This window comes from Entelurus aequoreus, linkage group LG21 (genome assembly GCF_033978785.1).
Source record: "Entelurus aequoreus isolate RoL-2023_Sb linkage group LG21, RoL_Eaeq_v1.1, whole genome shotgun sequence".
Classification (NCBI taxonomy): Eukaryota; Metazoa; Chordata; class Actinopteri; order Syngnathiformes; family Syngnathidae; genus Entelurus; species Entelurus aequoreus.
Genome location: NC_084751.1, coordinates 31,656,486 through 31,679,398, shown reverse-complemented (window position 1 = coordinate 31,679,398; position 22,913 = coordinate 31,656,486). Strand labels below are relative to the sequence as shown.

The following is a 22,913-nucleotide window of genomic DNA, read 5'->3' as shown; positions in this document are numbered from 1 at the left end:
AATCATTGACTTTTGAATTTGACTCCAACAACACGTGACAAAGAAGTTGGGAAAGGTGCCAATAAATACTGATAAAGTTGAGGAATGCTCATCAAACACTTATTTGGAACATCCCACAGGTGAGCAGGCAAATTGGGAACAGGTGGGTGCCATGATTGGGTATAAAAGTAGATTCCATGAAATGCTCAGTCATTCACAAACAAGGATGGGGCGAGGGTCACCACTTTGTCAACAAATGCGTGAGCAAATTGTTGAACAGGTTAAGAAAAACCTTTCTCAACCAGCTATTGCAAGGAATTTAGGGATTTCACCATCTACGGTCCGTAATATCATCAAAGGGTTCAGAGAATCTGGAGAAATCACTGCACGCAAGCAGCTAAGCCCGTGACCTTCGATCCCTCAGGCTGTACTGCATCAACAAGCGACATCAGTGTGTAAAGGATATCACCACATGGGCTCAGGAACACTTCAGAAACCCACTGTCAGTAACTACAGTTGGTCGCTACATCTGTAAGTGCAAGTTAAAACTCTCCTATGCAAGGCGAAAACCGTTTATCAACAACACACAGAAACGCCGTCGGCTTCGCTGGGCCTGAGCTCATCTAAGATGGACTGATACAAAGTGGAAAAGTGTTCTGTGGTCTGACGAGTCCACATTTCAAATTGTTTTTGGAAACTGTGGACGTCGTGTCCTCCGGACCAAAGGGTAAAAGAACCATCCGGATTGTTACAGGCGCAAAGTTGAAAAGCCAGCATCTGTGATGGTATGGGGGTGTATTAGTGCCCAAGACATGGGTAACTTACACATCTGTGAAGGTGCCATTAATGCTGAAAGGTACATATAGGTTTTGGAGCAACATATGTTGCCATCCAAGCAACGTTACAATGGACGCCCCTGCTTATTTCAGCAAGACAATGCCAAGCCACGTGTTACATCAAAGTGGCTTCATAGTAAAAGAGTGCGGGTACTAGACTGGCCTGCCTGTAGTCCAGACCTGTCTCCCATTGAAAATGTGTGGCGCATTATGAAGCCTAAAATACCACAACGGAGACCCCCGGACTGTTGAACAACTTAAGCTGTACATCAAGCAAGAATGGCAAAGAATTCCACCTGAGAAGCTTCAAAAATGTGTCTCCTCAGTTCCCAAACGTTTACTGAGTGTTGTTAAAAGGAAAGGCCATGTAACACAGTGGTGAACATGCCCTTTCCCAACTACTTTGGCACGTGTTGCAGCCATGAAATTCTAAGTTAATTAATATTTGCACAAAAAAAAAAAGTTTATGAGTTTGAACATCAAATATCTTGTCTTTGTTGTGCATTCAATTGAATATGGGTTGATAAGGATTTGCAAATCATTGTTGTATTCGTTTGTATTTACATCTAACACAATTTCCCAACTCATATGGAAACGGGGTTTGTACAAGACAACTTTAACCAAAATGTAATGCAAATCAGGAAATAAATAAATGTCACATTGCACAAGCTGGTGGAAACAATGACATTGCAAATATGTGTTAACACTAAAGGCGTGCCAACCAAATACTACAATGTGTGAGTTTCTTTTTTTTTTTAGCCAGGCAGAGTAAAAAATATATATTTTACTCTCTACTGATTTTGTAAGTTTACGTATGAACAGTACGTCATTTTTATGACAGCTTTATTTTAACAGGGAGTGACATGTGAATGTACAAGGGTTGTCCCCCATACCAATATTTTGGTATCGGTACCAAAATGTATTTCGATACGAATACTTTCTTAAATAAAGGGGACCAAAAAAGGGCAGTATTGGCTGTACTTTAACAAAATAATCTTACGGTACAATAAACATACGTTTCTTATTGCAATCGAAGAACAATTTTGTACTTAAATAAAAGAGTGAACATACAACACAACTTGTCTTTTATTAGTAAGTAAGCAAACAAAGGCTCCTAATTTGGCTGCTGACATATGCAGTAACATATTGTGTCATTCCCTATTCTATTATTTTGTCAAATTTGAGGGACAAGCGGTAAAAATTGATTATTAATCTACTTGTTCATTTACTGTTAATATCTGCAACCATGTACATCAGCGGTCCCCAAACTTTTTGACCCGGGGGCCGCATTGGGTTAAAAAAATTTGGCCGGGGGCCAGGCTGTGTCTATATATATATATATATATATATATATATATATATATATATATATATATATATATATATATATATATATATATATATATATATATATATATATATATATATATATATATATATATATGCACACACACTACCGTTCAAAAGTTTGGGGTCACCCAAACAATTTTGTGGAATAGCCTTCATTTCTAAGAACAAGAATAGACTATCGAGTTTCAGATGAAAGTTCTCTTTTTCTGGCCATTTTGAGCGTTTAATTGACCCCACAAATGTGATGCTCCAGAAACTCAATCTGCTCAAAGGAAGGTCAGTTTTGTAGCTTCTGTAACAAGCTAAACTGTTTTCAGATGTGTGAACATGATTGCACAAGGGTTTTCTAATCGTCAATTAGCCTTCTGAGCCAATGAGCAAACACATTGTACCATTAGAGTGATAGTTGCTGGAAATGGGCCTCTATACACCTATGTAGATATTGCACCAAAAACCGGACATTTGCAGCTAGAATAGTCATTTACCACATTAGCAACGTATAGAGTGTATTTCTTTAAAGTCAAGACTAGTTTAAAGTTATCTTCATTGAAAAGTACAGTGCTTTTCCTTCAAAAATAAGGACATTTCAATGTGACCCCAAACTTTTGAACGGTAGTGTATATGTATATATATATACATATATACATTGTCTTTATAATCCGTTTTGTCATTTAACATCAATTAACATTTATGTTCATCAACATTTAACATTGTCACGTTATCGATGGGAAAATTCATTTTTAGACAATATGATTTGCCTGAGCAGCTAGGAGACACCAAGAGTAACAAGCGGTAGAAAATGGATTAGAAAGGAAAGATTTAAAAAAATAAATTAAAAATAAAATAAAAATAAACTTTTTTTTTTAACTTGGGACTTCCTGTGGGCCGGATTTTGGATACTGGGGGTCCGGATCCGGCCCGCGGGCCGTAGTTTGGGGACCCCTGATGTACATCTACATGTACAAGAAACAACAAATACACTACTACAAATACTACAAATACAAAAACTATAAATAAACAACTACAAGTACTACTACTACCACCACAAGAACAATGTAATCTCAGTCCTTTCTACATGAAATACTAAATCACCTTTTGTATTGTAATCAAATTCAGGTCATCAAACTCATTTACAACAAATTAATTTATAAACTTTATTTCATGCTTTTTATTTAACATTCTTTGTCTGTGTTAAAATAAATACCATAAAAATGACGTACTGTTTATATGTTCGAAAGGGTAAACTTACAAAATATTTTTTTTCCCACAGTTCTCGTTAAATTATGAGCTTTGTGGAATAAAGAAAATAATACATTCAAACAAGTGTGGCCAATCAATGAATTTGAAAATTGAATTGAAGATAAATGTTTTGTAACAATGCCACCCTGGAAAGAGAACCTGTTAATATCAATCATTAAAAATCCTAAATAAATATGACCTTGGTGCTGATGGGTTAATGAATGCAAATGCAATGATTATGACGTACTAACCTGGGCATAACAAGCCTCTTCAATTGCCAAGCCAGTAGACAGATCCACCTGAAAATGACATTATGGGGAAAAATCATGAGACCTACGCAGCTAAAAAGGTTTATACTTTTTGTGAGCCGCTAAGTTTATTCACAATACATTTACAGCGCATGGTGTTAGATCAAATGTAATTGATTTAGTCCAACTGAAGACAGACTTTTGTGATGCATGTAAACACATTAGTCTGACTGTAACAGTACCAAAGACAGACCAGGACAGGAGAATGTGATTATGTGTTCCCCTTCTTTTTGAACAGTCTACACACACACAAGGATAGGACAATAAGGCCTAAAATCTATATCTCGATATACATATGTTACAGCCTCCTGCGATAATGATATACACATATTATTTGGCATATAAATAATACTAGTAGAAACATTTTAAAATGGGTTACCAAGGCTCCTAATTTAACACCTATTTTGCGTCTTTTCCAGTTGTATTATTTTCTCAACTCTATTATACTACTACCGGTAGTTACTTTATGTTGTAACTTGGTTCTAGCTACACTTCTGTTCAAACATAATACGTACTCATTCTTCTGTTTGGATAATTTACATTCGTTTTGGGTGTACTGCAAATTTGGGTACCAAGTACAGTAGTACAGTAGAGGCATCTTCACACTGTGAAGGGACTTTGGCTCCTGCTTGCTAGCGAGGACCCAGGACACAGCTAGAATGTGTCATCACAATATGACAATAGTTATGAAAGCTGTATTGCCGTCCAAATGTATATAATTTACAGGTATATCGTAAATCGACCACGTCGCGCAACCCTACCAGGGATGTCCAAAGTGCGTCCCGGGACACATTTTTTGATGGCCTGTGGCACACTTTCAAAAAATGATTAGTAAAAAAAACATAAAAAGTGGAATAAAAGAGCAAACAGGTGTAATGTAACAAAAAAAAGTTGAAACTTTGACGCTAACAAAACAACATTACTGTCTGTTTTTTTCTTTAAAGATAATCTTTATATATTGTACTGGTTTTGAAAGTGAAAAATATCAAAATGGGCCCAGTGTTTGATTTTTCAGTACACGGCCTTTGTGCAAAAAGTTTGGACATCCCCGACTTACATCAATTGACAGAACAAATAGTTTTATGTACAGTAAAATTCTAATGGAAATAAAGCACTTCTTCACTGTGGTCTTACCTCTATACCCTGATTGATGGCTAGTTTTGCCATCCGGACTGCAATTGGACCCTGTGAAAACAAAAATCCAAGGTCAGAAAGAAGCATAAACTACATCCTTTATACAGCTGCGCAATATTTTTGTTATAGTGATCTTGATTTACATTTAGATCCATTCATGTGCCTAAATGCCAACTATTTCTTTGATTGAAAAGCTGCCATTTTACTCAAGGACTCGGCCTGCACTACTTGGCATGATGGCTGGCACTTCCTGCTCATGCTTCCTGTCCTCCAGTAAGCCTGGCAGGCCAAGACGAGTTGGTTCTACTGCCTGGGTTTTACCTGCAGACGGCCGATGCCATCAGCAAGGCTATATCATTCATCACTTTGCGGGAGAAGCGATAGCATTAATTCACTTTTTTTATTACGTACATATAATGTACTGTAGTGTGAGCAAGCTTGCCATGTTTTTTAAGATTGATAATTTGTTGTCTTTCTATTCATTTCTAGAGATGTCCAATAATATCGGACTGCCGATATTATCGGCCGATAAATGCTTTAAAATGTGATATCGGAAATTATCTGTTTCAAAATTATCGGTATCGGTTTCAAAAAGTAATATTTATGACTTTTTAAAACGCCGCTGTGTACACGGACGTAGGAAGAAGTACAGAGCGCCAATAAACCTCGAAGGTACTGCCTTTGCGTGCCGGCCAAGTCACATTACATCTACGGCTTTTCACAATGCAAGGCATACTTGGTCAACAGCCATACAGGTCACACTGAGGGTGCCCGTATAAACAACTTTAACACTGTTACAAATATGCGCCACACTGTGAACCCACACCAAACAAGAATGACAAACACATTTCGGGAGAACATCCGCACCGTAACACAACATAAACACAACAGAACAAATACCCAGAACCCCTTGCAGCACTAATTCTTCCGGGACGCTACTATATACACCCCCCGCAACCCCTTACCCCCTCACCTAAACCCCGACCTCCTCATGCTCTCTCAGGGAGAGCATGTCCCAAATTCCAAGCTGCTGTTTTGAGGCATGTTAAAAAAAATAATGCACTTTGTGACTTCAATAATAAATATGGCAGTGCCATGTTGGCATTTTTTTTCCATAACTTTAGTTGATTTATTTTTGGAAAACCTTGTTACATTGTTTAATGCATCCAGCGGGGCATCACAACAAAATTAGGCATAATAATGTGTTAATTCCACGACTATATATATCGGTATCGGTTGATATCGGAATCGGTAATTAAAAGTTGGACAATATCGGAATATTGGCAAAAAAGCCATTATCGGACATCTCTATTCATTTCTATTAAAAAAGTCCACCGTCAATGGTGCGTTTGAGACAAGACTACTGGAAGAAAGGATTTATTATAAAAAATTAAATTAAAAAAAAGATTTATTTTAAACCCAAGTAGGGGTGCCACAATTAGTTGATGTTGTCAAAAATCGATAAAATCTGTCGCCGCCAATTCTTTAGTTGTTAATAGTCGTGATGTCATCATCGCTCCTGTCTTTCCAGATGTAAACAAACATGCTCAATCCAGCACAACCGATGAGTGGCCAGCAAGCAACAGAAAGCGGGAAACAGCTGCGGCCACATTGTGGAATATTTTTATTCCACATTGTTCAGAATTCTACAGACAACACCCCCTAACGACAATGAAAAAAGTTTTTTTTTTTTTTTTTTAATTAAAAAAAAAATCACATGTACATAAGTGATTTTTGCAAACAAACATTTTAGTTACAAGCATCCCGCCAATGTCACAATGAACACCGTAAGATCCGCCCAAAACATCTGGTATTACTTGCTAGATTTAGCTTATAACTACAGAACAACATAACGTTGTTTCCCAACCGACAGTGCTGAGAAAAAGTGGATTGTAATAATTGATTTAAAGAACGGAATCATCCAAAACATAACAGAGAGTTTCACCAACTTAGTGAAGCAATTCGAGTGTAGCACCGCTAGTCTTCACCATACTGAAGCTAAATCAGTCTAACGCCAGCCAAGAATAATAAAATATCTAAACGATGGACATTTATCTTTAAAAATATGGAAAATATGCTGATTGTGTTTGATGGAGAGGCAGTTGAAATGAGATACAGTAGAAGTCCAACACTGACCAATTATGGTCTACATAATTATTACATAACTTATAAAAATTACTGTAGTTGTTTGAACTAGACTGTAGTGTATTTTTAATATTTATTATCTAAAAGTTAAGTTTTTCTTTTTAAAAGTACCAATGATTGTCACACACACACACACACACACACTAGGTGTAGTGAAATTATTCTCTGCATTTGACCCATGACCCTTGATCACCCCCTGGGACGTGAGGGGAGCAGTGAGCAGCAGCGGTGGCCACACCCGGGAATAATTTTTGGTGATTTAACCCCCATTTCCAACCCTTGATGTTGAGTGCCAAGCAGAGAGGTAATGGGTCCCATTTTTATAGTATTTTGGTATGACTCGGTCGGGGCTTGAACTCACAACCTACCGATCTCAGGGCGGACACTAACCACAAGGAGGCATGTTACATGTTAAAATTGTTTTTTATTTGATTTCATTAATTATTATTATTAGATTTTTTTTATTGATTTCAGTTTATTTCAATAGGAAACGATTTGAGAAAGAAGTGTTTTGAGATAAGAGCGCTGTCACAAAATCAATTAATCTTTTAAGTTCAGATACTAGCAACCTGATGAGCAGCACAGTTCATAAATAAATATTCATAAATTAAATAGCCATCTTTATTGTTAGTTTGAACATGCCTAATAATGTCTCAAGCTGAATTTAAAGCTGATGGATAAATAAGATACATAAATAGTTGTACAAGAGCTGTAAATCTCAAATCAAAATAAACAACATATGGCTACTTAATATAAACACGTGCTAGACCAAAAATCACTCCATAATGCATACGCTATACTTCAAGACTTCTACATTATACTGTATTCATCACATAATGTCAGTTCACCCTGGTGTAATTCTTTAAATGTTTTGATTAGGAGATTGTTTACCATATATCCTGAACTTATTTATTAACATAGTGTTTTAGTCAACTTTTAGTCCTTCATGTATTTATTCTTTATGAATGAATAAGCTATCTACAAACTCTGTTAACTTGACTACCACCACACATTTGCGTCCTTTTTCCCTTAATAAGGAAATGGTAACTGAGTACAAACCCCGTTTCCATATGAGTTGGGAAATTGTGTTAGATGTAAATATAAACGGAATACAATGATTTGCAAATCATTTTCAACCCATATTCAGTTGAATATGCTACAAAGACAACATATTTGATGTTCAAACTGATAAACATTTTTTTTTTTGCAAATAATCATTAACTTTAGAATTCGATGCCAACAACACGTGACAAAGAAGTTGGGAAAAGTGGCAATAAATACTGATAAAGTTGAGGAATGCTCATCAAACAGGTGAACAGGCAAATTGGGAACAGGTGGGTGCCATGATTGGGTATAAAAGTAGATTCCATGAAATGCTCAGTCATTCACAAACAAGGATGGGGCGAGGGTCACCACTTTGTCAACAAATGCGTGAGCAAATTGTTGAACAGTTTAAGAAAAACCTTTCTCGACCAGCTATTGCAAGGAATTTAGGGATTTCACCATCTACGGTCCGTAATATCATCAAAGGGTTCAGAGAATCTGGAGAAATCGCTGCACGTAAGCAGCTAAGCCCGTGACCTTTGATCCCTCAGGCTGTACTGCATCAACAAGCGACATCAGTGTGTAAAGGATATCACCACATGGGCTCAGGAACACGTCAGAAACCCACTGTCAGTAACTACAGTTGGTCGCTACATCTGTAAGTGCAAGTATGTGGGCTCTGTACCGAGGATGTCGTTGTGGCTTGTACAGCCCTTTGAGACACTTGTGATTTAGGGCTATATAAATAAACATTGATTGATTGATTGAAGTTAAAACTCTCCTATGCAAGGCGAAAACCGTTTATCAACAACACCCAGAAACGCCGTCGGCTTCGCTGGGCCTGAGCTCATCTAAGATGGACTGATACAAGGTGGAAAGGTGTTCTGTGGTCTGACGAGTCCACATTTCAAATTGTTTTTGGAAACTGTGGACGTCGTGTCCTCCGGACCAAAGAGGAAAAGAACCATCCGGATTGTTATAGGCGCAAAGTTGAAAAGCCAGCATCTGTTATGGTATGGGGGTGTATTAGTGCCCAAGACATGGGTAACTTACACATCTGTGAAGGCGCCATTAATGCTGAAAGGTACATACAGGTTTTGGAGCAACATATGTTGCCATCCAAGCAACGTTACCATGGACGCCCCTGCTTATTTCAGCAAGACAATGCCAAGCCACGTGTTACATCAACGTGGCTTCATAGTAAAAGAGTGGGGGTACTAGACTGGCCTGCCTGTAGTCCAGACCGGTCTCCCATTGAAAATGTGTGGTGCATTATGAAGCCTAAAATACCACAACGGAGACCCCCGGACTGTTGAACAACTTAAGCTGTACATCAAGCAAGAATGGGAAAGAATTCCACCTGAGAAGCTTAAAAAATGTGTCTCCTCAGTTCCCAAACGTTTACTGAGTGTTGTTAAAAGGAAAGGCCATGTGACACAGTGGTGAACATGCCCTTTCCCAACTACTTTGGCACATGTTGCAGCCATGAAATTCCAAGTTAATTATTATTTGCAAAAAAAAATAAAGTGTATGAGTTTGAACATCAAATATCTTGTCTTTGTAGTGCATTCAATTGAATATGGGTTGAAAAGGATTTGCAAATCATTGTATTCCGTTTATATTTACATCTAACACAATTTCCCAACTCAAATGGAAACGGGGTTTGTACATGTTAAACACAGGAAGTTTAACGATCAGACATGAAGGATTAAGATAAAATAAGCACTTATTCTACATACTGCTTTTGGGACATGTTGAATTATGTTACTTTAGTGCCACTTTGTTAGGCATGATCCAAGTATACTAAACTATCACCCTTCCAACTCTTCTGAAGGCGCTTGCTTTTACAAACATGTTTTGTTTGCTCTTAACCAGCTAGATCATCTCACCTGAGGGTTAATCTCACGAGCAAGCGCCAAAGCTCGCAGATAAGCAGCATCTCCAACTTTATTTTGCTCCACAGAGTGACTGACGAGACCAAGGCGACAGGCCTCAACTCCATCTACCACCCGGGCTGTGTAGATGAGCTCCTTAGCAAGAGACACGCCAATCACCCTAGGGAGGCGCTGAGTACCACCTGCGCAGGACAAAACAGGAAAACGTTTTTTCTTTATATTAAAATGGACCACAACAATCAATAGCACATTTATAGAACTCAGACTTGTCATCTTTTTTTTGATGTACAACCTGAGAAATATTTTTTCAGCGAAATACCTTCTAAACAGGGAAAGGCTGTGCTGTTGGGGGGGGGGAAAAACCTGTAAAACAGCACTGTAGTATCACTATCTGATTCAATACGGTCCTCTTAACAGTGCTCATCTGTAGTGTTCTAGTTGGAAACATTTGACAGATAAAAACATATAATATACCTTTCATCGTAAACTACAGTGTCCAAACTTTTCCCACCAAGAAAAGTTTTATGTGGCCATTTTGCTATTTAAGTTTTAATTAAATTGAATAACTTTATTTTATTAGGACAATGCATATTGATCAACATATGAGCAAAATCATTTGTGTAAGTTCAGTTTTGTGGGTTATAAAGCATATTGTTATTATTCGTTATTACTACCAACATTTAAGCTTTTTCTCATTACATTAGTAATGTATTCTTTCCTACATTTTCATTGTGGATTTTTTGTTAGATTTTATTTTGACAATGTGCTGTGCCTGTGGGCCAGCAAAACTCGAGCTGTGACCCGCAAATGGACACCCCCAAAGAACTAATGGATTTAAATACGAATAAAACACAAAATAACTATGAATATTGAGTGCCCTCTTTTGTGATTATAAAAAAGATGTGTTCTTAAATGTAAAAACAAATAAATTAGAAAGTACCTCCACCAGGATGTTATGATATTGTTGCTGTTGGTTCGTCAGTTAGTTAACAACACAACTCAAAAGGTTTTAGGTGGATTTTTATAAAACTTTCAGAAAATGTTTAAAACGGAAAAGGGAACAAGTGATTAGATTTTGGGCCTGATCCGGATCATTTCTACTATGTACCTTACGTTTACGCTTCTTTGTGTGTGTATGCTGCCGACCCAACAGGACAAAGACAGTGGATTAGTGAAAAGTGGGTTCACTTTGTTTATTTAATTCCTTTATAGATATCGAAAAAGGTTACACAGGAATTTTTTTAATCTAATTTTCAGGAAATGTCAGAAATGGGACAAGGAACAACTGAATATATATCGGGGCTGATGCAGATCATTTTTACTACGTTACCTTACAAGCTTCAACTTCTGTGTGTGTATGTATGCTTGCAGCTCACCTCCACCCACAGAGAAAAAGACCCGTTTACAATGCAAACCAAATCTGATCTTTTTGCCCTCAAGTGACACGGATCTGATTTTTTTTTACCGGTCTAAACGCTCCAAAATGCTTCACATCTAATTTTTTGGCATCAGATTCAGGCCACATCAGGAGGTAGTCCTGAAACCGATTTCAAATGTGATTTCAGTCTAAACGCAATGGGACCTGAATGTGACCCAAATATGACTTTTTTGTCTGCTTTAGGCAAGCCACGTCATTCATGTGCGCCAGAAAGACACAGTCGGCAGCGGAAATGGATATTTCATCACAACATCAGGTTTCAGTTTCTATTTAGAACGACCAAATTTTTGGTGCTTTATTCGTCAATATAGCGCAAATAATAGGCTATATGTAATATATAAACATATGTTTAGATGCCGAAAAAATAGCGATTGTTGAAAGACCAGAATTGACGCTGAGGCGCATTCGCTTACATGTGAGTTGAAAAATAAAGCTCCCGTAGATCCACGCTGATGTCTGTGTCTCCTCTACTTAACAGCCATAAAAAGATTACAACCCTCCCACATATATTACACTATATACATCCATTCTTCCATTATATTACTTTAGTTTACTTTCATGTAAAAAAACACTAATTTTTAAGGTTTTGCAACATATATTTTATTTTGCAGTAGTAGCAACTTCCTCCCGGTCAACTTCCTTTGTTTTTCCTTATTGAAGTGCTCATGCAAGTGGCGTCGAGGTCACATTGGGGCCTGTGAGCGTTTACACTGGAGTCTGATAAAAATCACATTTTACTTGCAGTGTTAACAGTCAGCTGGAAAAAATCTAATCTAAAAAAATTTGATTTGGGCCACTTTGGCCTGCAGTGTAAACGTAGTCTAACAAAAGGCTTCAATCAGATTCTTTGAATCCGCTATAGATAGCTCAAAAAGTTATGAGCATACTTGCCAACCCTCCCGATTTTTCCGGGAGACTCCCGAATTTCAGTGCCCCTCCCGAAAATCTCCCGGGGCAACCATTCTCCCGAATTTCTCCCGATTTTCACCCGGACAACAATATTAAAGGCGTGCCGTGATGGCACTGCCTTTAACGTCCTACAACCTGTCGTCGCGTCCGCTTTTTCTCCATACAAACAGCTAGCCGGCCCAGTCACATGTTGTATGCGGCTTCAGCAGACACAAGTAAGTGACTGCAAGACGTACTTGATCAACAGTCATACAGGTCACACTAAGGGTGACCGTATAAAACAACTTTAACACTATTACAAATATGCGCCACACTGTGGACCCACACCAAACAAGTATGACAAACACATTTCGGGAGAACATCCGCACCGTAACACAACATAAACACAACAGAACAAATACCCAGAATCCTTTGCAGCCCTAACTCTTCCGGGCTACAATATAAACACCCGCTACCACCAAACCCCGGCCCCACCTACCCTCCCTCACCCCCAATCTCCCGAATTCGGAGGTCTCAAGGTTGGCAAGTATGGTTATGAGCAGAATTCGATTCAACTTTCAGGAAATGTCAGAAATGGGTAAGAAACAAGTTATTATATTTTTGGCCTGATCCGGATTACCGTCTAGGTTCAGAACTTTTTTTTTTTACTATTGGGAGGTAGGGCCTATTGTTCTTCTAGATTCTATTAACTCCAGTTTTTACTGTACAATGTTTGGCTCAAGAGGATCCTGGAGTGCCTTTAAGTACCCTCGGAGTACTAGCCCTATTTGAGAACCACTCAGTTAGTCAATTGCCTGCTTCTAGTGGTCTCTACTTGGGAGGTCAGCTTTGTAAACACTGAGGTTCTCAGGTGTGTGTAGAAGACTTTAGCACAAATCTTACCTGCTCCAGGAATAATAGCAAGTTTGGTCTCGACGAGTCCCATTTTGGCAGAATCGGCTGGAGAGATAAGAGAGTATCACAATCAGTTGTCCTGGTCACACTTCAGGTTCTTAGAGTACAATTATGAGCCATGTTGGGAACCATGCTACTTTAACTAAATGGGTTCAAGACTACCTTTATGTTTACATTCAAGTGAAAAAATTTTAGCATTGCGTCATTGCCACCACAAATGATGCATTTGCATGCCTAACAAATGTACAAAAAGGAACACAGTGATCCCACAACAATAGCTTTTAAGAGCCCTCACAAAAGATCCCACATTTATTGGTGCACATTTGACAGAGTGATTGATGAGGAACATCGATGATTGATGAGTCTTACACGCAACTCTGATGTCACAAGCCAGGGCCATTTCCAAACCTCCTCCTAATGCAGCTCCATCAATTGCAGCGATTGTTGGCATTGGCAGGTTACCTATTAGTCACAAATACATGTTACTTAAAGTACTTGTACAACTATATAGTATTTCATGAATCATGACATTCATTTTACATCGCTCCTTCCGTATCAGAATGGAATCTACAAGATTAAACTACTCAAGTCAACATTTACAAACATTGAAAATCAATTTAAATCTGTCCTTAAACGTATTTTACGACAAAAAAATATTTAAATATATTATCGGAAAATATCAAGTGGCAAATTGCCAAAACGGTTACACAATTCTAATAAACCACTGAATGAAAATTATATTTGACAAAACATGTCTATCGATTGATCTGCCATGCATTTTATAAATCAAACGGTCAAAAATAATTACCGTACCCAGTTCTGTTATTAGTGCCCTTGCTTTTGAAACAAACGGTCCAACTTCACTTTGATGCATTTTAGCCCTCTCTTTCAGGTCTGCTCCTGCACACAGGAAAACAAATACATTCTCTTTTGGTTAAAGATTGAACATTGCACAATCTTTTTACTTTCAATTCTTGCTTTTTCAGGACATACAGTAAATAGCAATCAACAAAGTATGGAGCACTGGATTGTCACATTGCCCAATTATTACAAACAGTTGTTGTGTGATCTAGTCTTTTTTTGTGAACAGTGTACATTTCAGCCATTTTTCTTGACCTTTTCATTCCTTAATCTGTGTTCTATATCACCTACTGTGTTCATAATATTGAACCAGTCATCAAGGGTCAAGGGTCCTGAATTAAGCCACTTCGTTGTATTGACTTTTTTTTTACATGCTGCCACCTAATCCTATACAAATATTGTACAAACAAAACCATTGAAGTTGGCACGTTGAGTAAATCGTAAATAAAACAGAATACAATGATTACAGGTTTTGGAGCAACATATGTTGCCATCCAAGCAACGTTATCATGGACGCCCCTGCTTATTTCAGCAAGACAATGCCAAGCCACGTGTTACAACAGTGTGGCTTCATAGTAAAAGAGTGTGGGTACTAGACTGGCCTGCTTGTAGTCCAAACCTGTCTCCCATTGAAAATGTGTGGAGCAATATGAAGCCTAAAATACCACAACGGAGAACCCAGACTGTTGAACAACTTAAGGTGTACATCAAGCAAGAATGGGAAAGAATTCCCCCTGAAAAGCTTCAAAAATTGGTCACGTCAGTTCGCAAACTTTTACGGAGTGTAGTTAAAAGGAAAGGCCATGTAACACAGTGGTAAAAATGCCTCATGCCAACTTTTTTGCAATGTGTTGCTGCCATTAAAATCTAAGTTAATGATTATTTGCAAAAAAAAAAAATTACGTTTCTCAGTTCGAACATTAAATATCTTGTCTTTACAGTTTATTCAATTGAATGTAAGTTGAAAAGGATTTGCAAATCATTCAAGCGGTAGAAACGGGATGGATGGATGGATGTATTCTGTTTTTATTTACGAATTACACAACGTGCCAACTTCACTGGTTTTGTGTTTTGCACTTATATTCCCTAAACACAGGCTTTCCTGCTAAGTGGCCAAGGTACAATACCACACATGAACATGTTATACTGTTCAACAAAATGTTCATAATAATTGTACATACTGTACAGTCTTGTATTTTTTTTATCCACCAATAAATTTTATGTAGACCCGAGGAATTGTTTTAAAAATAGAAAACAATCATAATAAGTTCAGTTTGTGTCCAGAGTAACCACCATACATTTCCAAATGGTTTATTAATTACATCATCTGCAATAAGTCAGATTTGATGTTCTTTGTCATAAATATGTATTACAGTAAAGTCTGTATTGTTTCTTCTTGGTAAATAAATTACTTTGAAGGGGCCCAATTATGCAAAACAAACTTTTTACCTGTTGGTACATTTTGGTGTTTTTGGGATCTGCACAAGTCCCAAAAATTTGAAATAAAACCATGGAATCATGTCGGAGGTATCAATAAACAATCTTGCCTTCTTAAAACATGCTCTAAACAAGCCGTTTGGAATTTGAGACAATCGTGACGAAAGTTGGACAATTGATACAATTTTTAATTTTGATTTAGATCATGGCTTTGTCACTAATACGAAAATATAATAAAACCATATATATTTCTGCATTCACGAAAACGCGGACGGAGTCACATAATTGGCCAATGAAATGGAAACCGATATAAAATGCAAAATAATATCAGGGAAATTTAAATGAATGCAAGTGAAATGTTGTCATTGTGAGGAGAAAGAACATTTGTTTGGGAAAACAATGTGTCCGGTAGCGCTCATTTATCCCCGAAACACTCAACCACTCTGTCCTGAACTTCAACAACGTCGAGACGGCCACTTGTACAGCGACTAAATTAGGAAGCTAAAGCTAGCAAGAACAATCCATGCACCCCCAACACATCTCATCTGCTTGTGTTGTTGTGAACGACATCATCGATGTGACATTAATGTATGTATAAACAGTGGCACTCTTTTTTTTTAACAGCATCAAGTGAATCGCATCTTTACTTGTCAAGCAAAGAACAACGGCACAGCGCACTTTGCGCCATCACAATAAAAGTACGGTGCACCACATCTACTCTGACTGCGCTAACAAAATAAAGGTTTCAAAAAAGTACTTGCACTTATTGATACATTTACAAAATTATTATGCTTTGACCTAAAATACTGGTCAAAATTGTCCAAAGTTGTATTGCATCAATGAATGTGAGGATTTTTGCATTTCTTTAACAAACAATATTAAATGTTATTTTACACAAAAAGCACTATATAGTGGTAAAATAAGTGTAAAATGTAAAAACCTGAATTAAAAACAAAACTGAAAATCGGAATTTTATAGTTTTTATATTGCTATTGTTATTTAAATGTATTGCTATTGCTATTATTTTACTTGTTGTGGTTTATTTGTTACTAGTTTATATATATTATTTTTTAAACTATACCTAAAGTGGAGTTGTGGTGGTACAATAAATGTTTTCAAATTAATGAATAATCGTGTAATTAATCGTAATTACAGTATCAATCAAAATAATCATGATGATTATTTTGCCATAATCGTCCAGCCCTAATCGTGACGTGTTTTGCTTCAGTTACATGAGCGGATATCTTCATGTATGGTAACGGTTTACACGGAGAGCTTTGCTTGAGTGCGCCATTTTATGCAGTTGTAGCCAATAAGTTCCCTTTTTCAAAAAAAAGTATCATATACAGCAGTTCTAGCAGCTCGGTGGTGCAGAGGTTTGAGTATGTGCCTCACAGCGAAAAGGTCCTGAGTTCGTTTCCCGGGCTCGGGGTCTTTCTGTGTGGAGTTTGCATTTTCTCCCTGTGACTGCGTGGGTTCTCTCCAGGTACTCCGGCTTCCTCCCACCTCCAAAGACATGCATCTGGGGATAGATTGATTGGCAACACTAAATTGTGTGTGAATGGTTGTGTGTCTATCTGTGTTGGCCCTGCAATGAAATGGCAAATTGTCCAGGGTGTACCCTACCCTGCCTTCCGCCCGAGTGCAGCTGGGATAGGCCCCAGCCCCCCCCCCCCCGCAACCCAGAGAGGGACAAGCGGTAGAAAATGTATGGATGGATACAGCAGTTCTAACTTATATCTGTCAGTAGACTCGATATGGAAGCGCTAAAAACATAAAGGAGGAATTTTACACATAAATAAGACGGCGCTTTCTGAAGAGACAGTCAGAAAATGGCTTGAAGACGGTCTGTAACACATAATCTATGCAACATTTTGACCAAAGCACCACCATTATATGTTATGTCCACCACATGGAAGTGTTTTAAATCAAGAAAAATTATCATAATATGAACCCTAGGTATGTAATGGTATTGTAAATACCTTAGAATTGTAGTTTCAAAATTCTCACTAATGCTGTGACATGTTAAGGTAAAGGACCTGCCAGTGTTTTTTTCTGGCACTATTGAGTGAGCTGGTCTGATACGCAAACCACATTTCCCATAATCCCCTTCACAGCGCAGCTCAGTAAAAGATGACAGGAAACACAGAGGAGCAAAGCGGGAAGCTCAAGCTAGTGGATCCTCACGCAAAGTTTAAATCGAACGCTTGGACACATTTTGGCTTTGCAGTCAAGAAAAATAAAAAGGCATAATAAAAATACATGCAAAATACAGTTTGCAGATATTGCCAAGCAACATGAAAAGTCACTAAATGATCACCCGGAAAAGATTACTGACGCTAAACCAAGATGTAAGTCAGACCAAACATCAATTCCTAATGCATTTCAATCATGACTGCATGTCTCCAATGTCAGTTTGAAGAGACTAAACTGAAAGTTGTTTATTACACTTGCTTGTTACTTCAAACCTGTTCCTTCACTGTTCTTTGCACTTTGAAAATACCTCCTGGTAGTAATAAATATGATTACATTTGAGCATTAAGTTTGTGGTAGTAATAAATATGATTACATTTGAGCATTAAGTTTGTGTTTATTTACAGTAAGTGTGTTTATCCTTAACATAAGTACAACTTAATTTTCCACACTACGGCATTTTTTCAAAGTCACCTTTTTTTTTTTTTTACATTACTGCAATAACATCGTACCATAGCCTTAATACTGTGATAATATCTTAGCATGAGATTTTGATATCATTACATTCCTAATGGCCCCTTTCAAAGGTGGCTGTATTACACCATGCACAAGTGTATGGTTGAATGATGATTCAAGTAAGGATGCAAGTTGTGCCCCACATGTCTCATACATTCCGATGGCAGACCATCACTAGCAGTATATTTATTTGATTTCAGTTTTCATAAGGACTTTCTTTATTTCTAATTTGGAGATAGAATAGCACAAAACAAAATCCCCTAAGTTTGAAGTTTTAAGTTTATTTTGACCATGTATAAAGTTTCAATATGATACATCACATAATATAAATATTTTCATTTTTTTTCTTTACAACATGTCCGAAAAGGAGTAGAAAGAAGCAAAGCTTATTTAATCATACCCCCTGTCTACTTCACAGCAGTTACTAACAGACATGTTAACCCGTTCTTTGAGGCAAAATCAGTAACTTGCATACAGTGGTATCTCGGTTTGTGACACCCCAACTTTAGCAGGTTTCGGTTTTAGGCAAAAATGCTCACTATAAGTTTGCCCCAATTTTCGTATAGCATCTCCGTTATCATACGGCAAAAAAAATCAGACTCTAGAGCACTCTTAGCTAACAAAGTTACACCAAACGTCTCAGGTATTTTTGAGTGTCAGCACACACACAGCAAACAAGGTGAGAAACATTATTGAATTCAAGTACACTTGTTGCAAAGAATGAAAATTATCAGTATTTTGAGGTACAAGAAGTCTCTCTGCTTTTTGTTATGTTTAAAGTTGCGAGTATAATTTGAGTTATGAGCTACCCCCGCCGCTGGATGACGTAGCAAATGCCACAATATCCACCCAAAAACTGAACTGAATTTGCAAACATTCCTAAAGGTCTTACCTGCACAGAAGATCCCTGGAACTAAACTGCATAAAATGACACTGCGTACTCTGTTATTCTTTTTGATATTCTCCACAGCTTCAGACATCTGAAATGCAAACAAGAGTTGTTTCAAAATAATGATATATATATATATATATATACATATATATATATATATATGGGATTGAGGAGGTCTTTGAAGTATTCCCTCCACGGATCCACAACATCCGCAGTCGAGGTCAGCAGAACACCATCCTCACCATACACGGTATTGACAGTGCACTGCTTCCCCTTCCTGAGGTGGCGGATGGTGGTCCTGAATCGCTTCGAAGCCGTCCGGAAGTCGTTTTCCATGGCTTCCCCGAACTCCTCCCATGTCCGAGTTTTTGCCTCCGCGACCGCCGAAGCCGCACACCGCTTGGCCTGTCGGTACCTGTCCGCTGCCTCCGGAGTCCTATGAGCCAAAAGAACCCGATAGGACTCTTTCTTCAGCTTGACTCTCTCGTCCCCTGGGTTGAACTCCAACGTGCAGGCTTTGAGACGGGGGACAACAAGAATTGCTACCCCAGCCCGTCGACCTCTCACTGCGTGCAACGCCAGAGTGGAAGAGAGTCCAGCCCCTCTCGAGAGAACTGGTTCCAGAGCCCTTGCTGTGCGTCGAAGTGAGTCTGACTATATCCAGCCGGAACTTCTTCACATAGCGCACTAGCTCAGGCACCTTCCCCCAGCGCGGTGACATTCCACATCCCAAGAGCTAGCTTATGTAGCCGATGATCGGACCGCCAAGTGCCCTGCCTTCGGCTGCCGCCCAGCTAGCATCGCACCCGACCTCTATGGCCACTCCCATGAGTGGTGAGCCCATTGGAGAGGGGGCCCACGTTGCTTCTTGGGGACAGGCCCGGCCACGAGGCGCTCGCCATCGTGCCCCAACTCCGGGCCTGGCTCCAGAGGTGGGCCCCGGTGACCCGCGTCCGAGCGAGGGAAATTTGAGTCTCTGTTCTTGTATTTCCATAGAGGTCTTCGAGCTGCTCTTTGTCTGATCCCTCACCTCGGACCTTTTTGTCTTGGGAGACCCTACGAGGGGGCATAGAAGTCCCCGGACAACATAGGTCCTAAGTTCATTGGGACACGCAAACTCCTCTACCACGATAAGGTGGCAGCTCAGAGAGGAGATATCCGGGAGGAGCTCAAAGTAAGGCCGCTGCTCCTCCACATCAAGAGGAGCCAGATGAGGTGGTTTGGGAATCTGGTCGGGATGCCACCCGAACGCCTCCCTAGGGAGGTGTTTATGGCACGTCCGACCGGTAGGAGGCCACGGGGAAGACCCAGGACACGTTGGGAAGACTATGCCTCCCGGCTGGCCTGGGAACGCCTCGGGATCCCCCGGGAGGAGCTGGACATTTGAGTATGTGTTTTGCTTTATTTTCTACCAGTACTTGATTTGTGCCGATAAAGTTTGTTCACACAAAAATGTTATCAGGTTGACACAAGCATATGATTTCACAAAAATGTGTGTTTAATGTGAAGAAAAAAAACCCAATACATACCATTTTCACCAGATTCTTGCTTATGGCATTTTTGGCTTTTGGTCGATTGATCCCAACAACCACGATACCTACAGGACAAGGTTTAATCAATGTGTTACTAATGTGCATACTCAAAGCACAAATAATGATGACAAAAACAAACCAGCAATCACAGAAATCTAATGGTTGTAGACGTTTTTAAGCTGATTAATCACCAATTTAACCACAGTATAAAAAATAAATGTGCTAGCATAAACATGCAAGCTCAGCATTAGTTTAGAGGTCTGCTTAAGAAATTAATAGGATCCTACCGTGTTAATTTGATTTTAAAAATGACAGGCACTATACATGGTTTATTTTCAGAAAATGGTCCATAAATCTCAAGTCGTGTACAAGGCAAATCTGCATTCTTCTTCTCTTGACCAAAATTTGCAAGTTCAGCAGCCTTTGTAAACCCACTAAGCCTACTCTGTTGTGATTGGTAAGTGTTGAGTTGATAAAACAACTTTTTTTCCAGAGAGGGTCACATACATAAATATTAAGGGAAAGGGGCCACTTTGATACATTTTGTTCTTTAAAGACGCTAAAATCAATCAAATAAATCAATTAATTGAATGATAAATGAAAATGAAATTCCAGTTAATTGAAATACCACAACACTGGATATTGTTCAGATAAGTTAATGGATGGATGGATGGAACTTGCACACAAAGCAACACTGGAATGACAATGACGTGCGCATTTTCCGCGCATGCATACTAGGTCGCGTTGCTCTGGCGGACGGAGGGGGTAAGGGGGGTCTTAAACGACCATTGTGTGTGTGTGGACAAGGATAAGGTTAGGTGGTATTTACCCTGGATAACCTTAGCCGGCTTAGTGTAGAATCGGCCTTAGTCAATAAGCTCCTTCTTTTTTGCTATCTACTTGTGGGACAGACTGAGTCGTGCAAGTACATGCATCCTCTGCTGTTTCCATTTCTAATACAAAGTAGCGTATAATTTGAACGTATATCTTTCTTAACCTGACTCTTGCCAGATCCTTGTGGTTCGCCAAGCTCCACACAAGGATCTGGGACTTCTCAATAGGAGATGTACACTATATTGCCAAAAGTATTTGGCCACCTGCCTTTACTCACATATGAACTTGAAGTGCCATCCCATGGAATTATCGAAAATGTTTTGGTATCCTGGAGCATTCAAAGTTCCTTTCAATGGAACTAAGGGGCCAAGCCCAACTCTTGAAAAACCAACCCCACACCATAATTCCGCCTCCACCAAATTTCACACTCGGCACAATGCAGTCCGAAATGTAGCGTTCTCCTGGCAAACTCCAAACCCAGACTGGTCCATCAGTTTGCCATATTGAAAAGCAAGATTCATCAGTCCAGAGAAGGCGTCTGCACTGCTCTATAGTCCATTGGTAACGTGCTTTACACCACTGCATCCGACACTTTGCATTGGACTTGGTGAGTATGGCTTAGATGCAGCTACTCGGCCATGGAAACCCAATCCATGAAGCTCTCTGCATACTCTATGTGGGCTAATTGAAAGGTCACATAAAGTTTGGACCTCTGTAGCAACTGACTGTGCAGAAAGTCTTTGCACTATGCACTTCAGCATCTGCTGACACCTCTCTGTCAGTTTACGTGGCCTACCACTTGGTGGCTGACTTGCTGTTGTTCCCAAACTCTTCACTTTTCTTATAGTAAAGTTGACTTTGGAATATTTAGGAGCAAGGAAATTTCACGACTGGATCTGTTGCACAGGTGGCATCCTATGACAGTTCCACGCTGGAAATCACTGATAGCGGCCCATTCTTTCACAAATGTTTGTAGAAACAGTCTCCATGCCTGAGTGCTTAATTTCATACACCGGGCCAAGAGATTAGGACACCTGATTCTTATCATTTGGATGGGTGGCCAAATACTTTTGGCAATATAGTGTATTTCAGAAGGCGGGGCCTTGTAAAAAAAAATCATTGTATGTGATTGGATAAACCACTTGTCCGTTATCTTGAACGACGTGCTACTTCAACCACTCACATCGAAATCAACCCGTAACGCTGATGAGAGCGACATATTGGATAACGACAGAGCGAAAAGTTTGAGAACTTTTACTGAAACAACGCAGCAATGTTAGTAGACGATGGATGTTGCAAAACAGTTGCAATAGCAGAATCAATGTCAGCACACGACTCCTCGCTGCGTGCCGCCATTGTTGTTTGAATCAAACAGTCGCTTTGGCGCTACGTCACATCTATGAAATCCCACCCGCCGATCCTGGTTGGTTCATTATTTTATGCTATCCTGAAGGAGTTTGCAATGCCCTCGAGCCCA

The 22,913-nt window shown here is 39.0% G+C and overlaps 1 protein-coding gene across 2 annotated transcripts in view; it reads right to left on the bottom strand.

The window, feature by feature from the left end:
* The window catches only part of auh (AU RNA binding protein/enoyl-CoA hydratase), a 28,202-nt gene that overhangs the window by 881 nt on the left and 4,408 nt on the right, over nucleotides 1-22,913 (bottom strand). For both annotated transcript variants that reach the window (XM_062032032.1, XM_062032030.1), the window contains 8 exons: nucleotides 20,600-20,667; nucleotides 19,071-19,158; nucleotides 13,985-14,071; nucleotides 13,541-13,633; nucleotides 13,160-13,216; nucleotides 9,925-10,112; nucleotides 4,847-4,897; nucleotides 3,656-3,703 (listed from right to left, as the gene is read on the bottom strand). In XM_062032032.1, coding sequence (XP_061888016.1) covers nucleotides 3,656-3,703; nucleotides 4,847-4,897; nucleotides 9,925-10,112; nucleotides 13,160-13,216; nucleotides 13,541-13,633; nucleotides 13,985-14,071; nucleotides 19,071-19,158; nucleotides 20,600-20,667 — 680 coding nt within the window. The remainder of the gene's footprint in view (nucleotides 1-3,655; nucleotides 3,704-4,846; nucleotides 4,898-9,924; nucleotides 10,113-13,159; nucleotides 13,217-13,540; nucleotides 13,634-13,984; nucleotides 14,072-19,070; nucleotides 19,159-20,599; nucleotides 20,668-22,913) is intronic.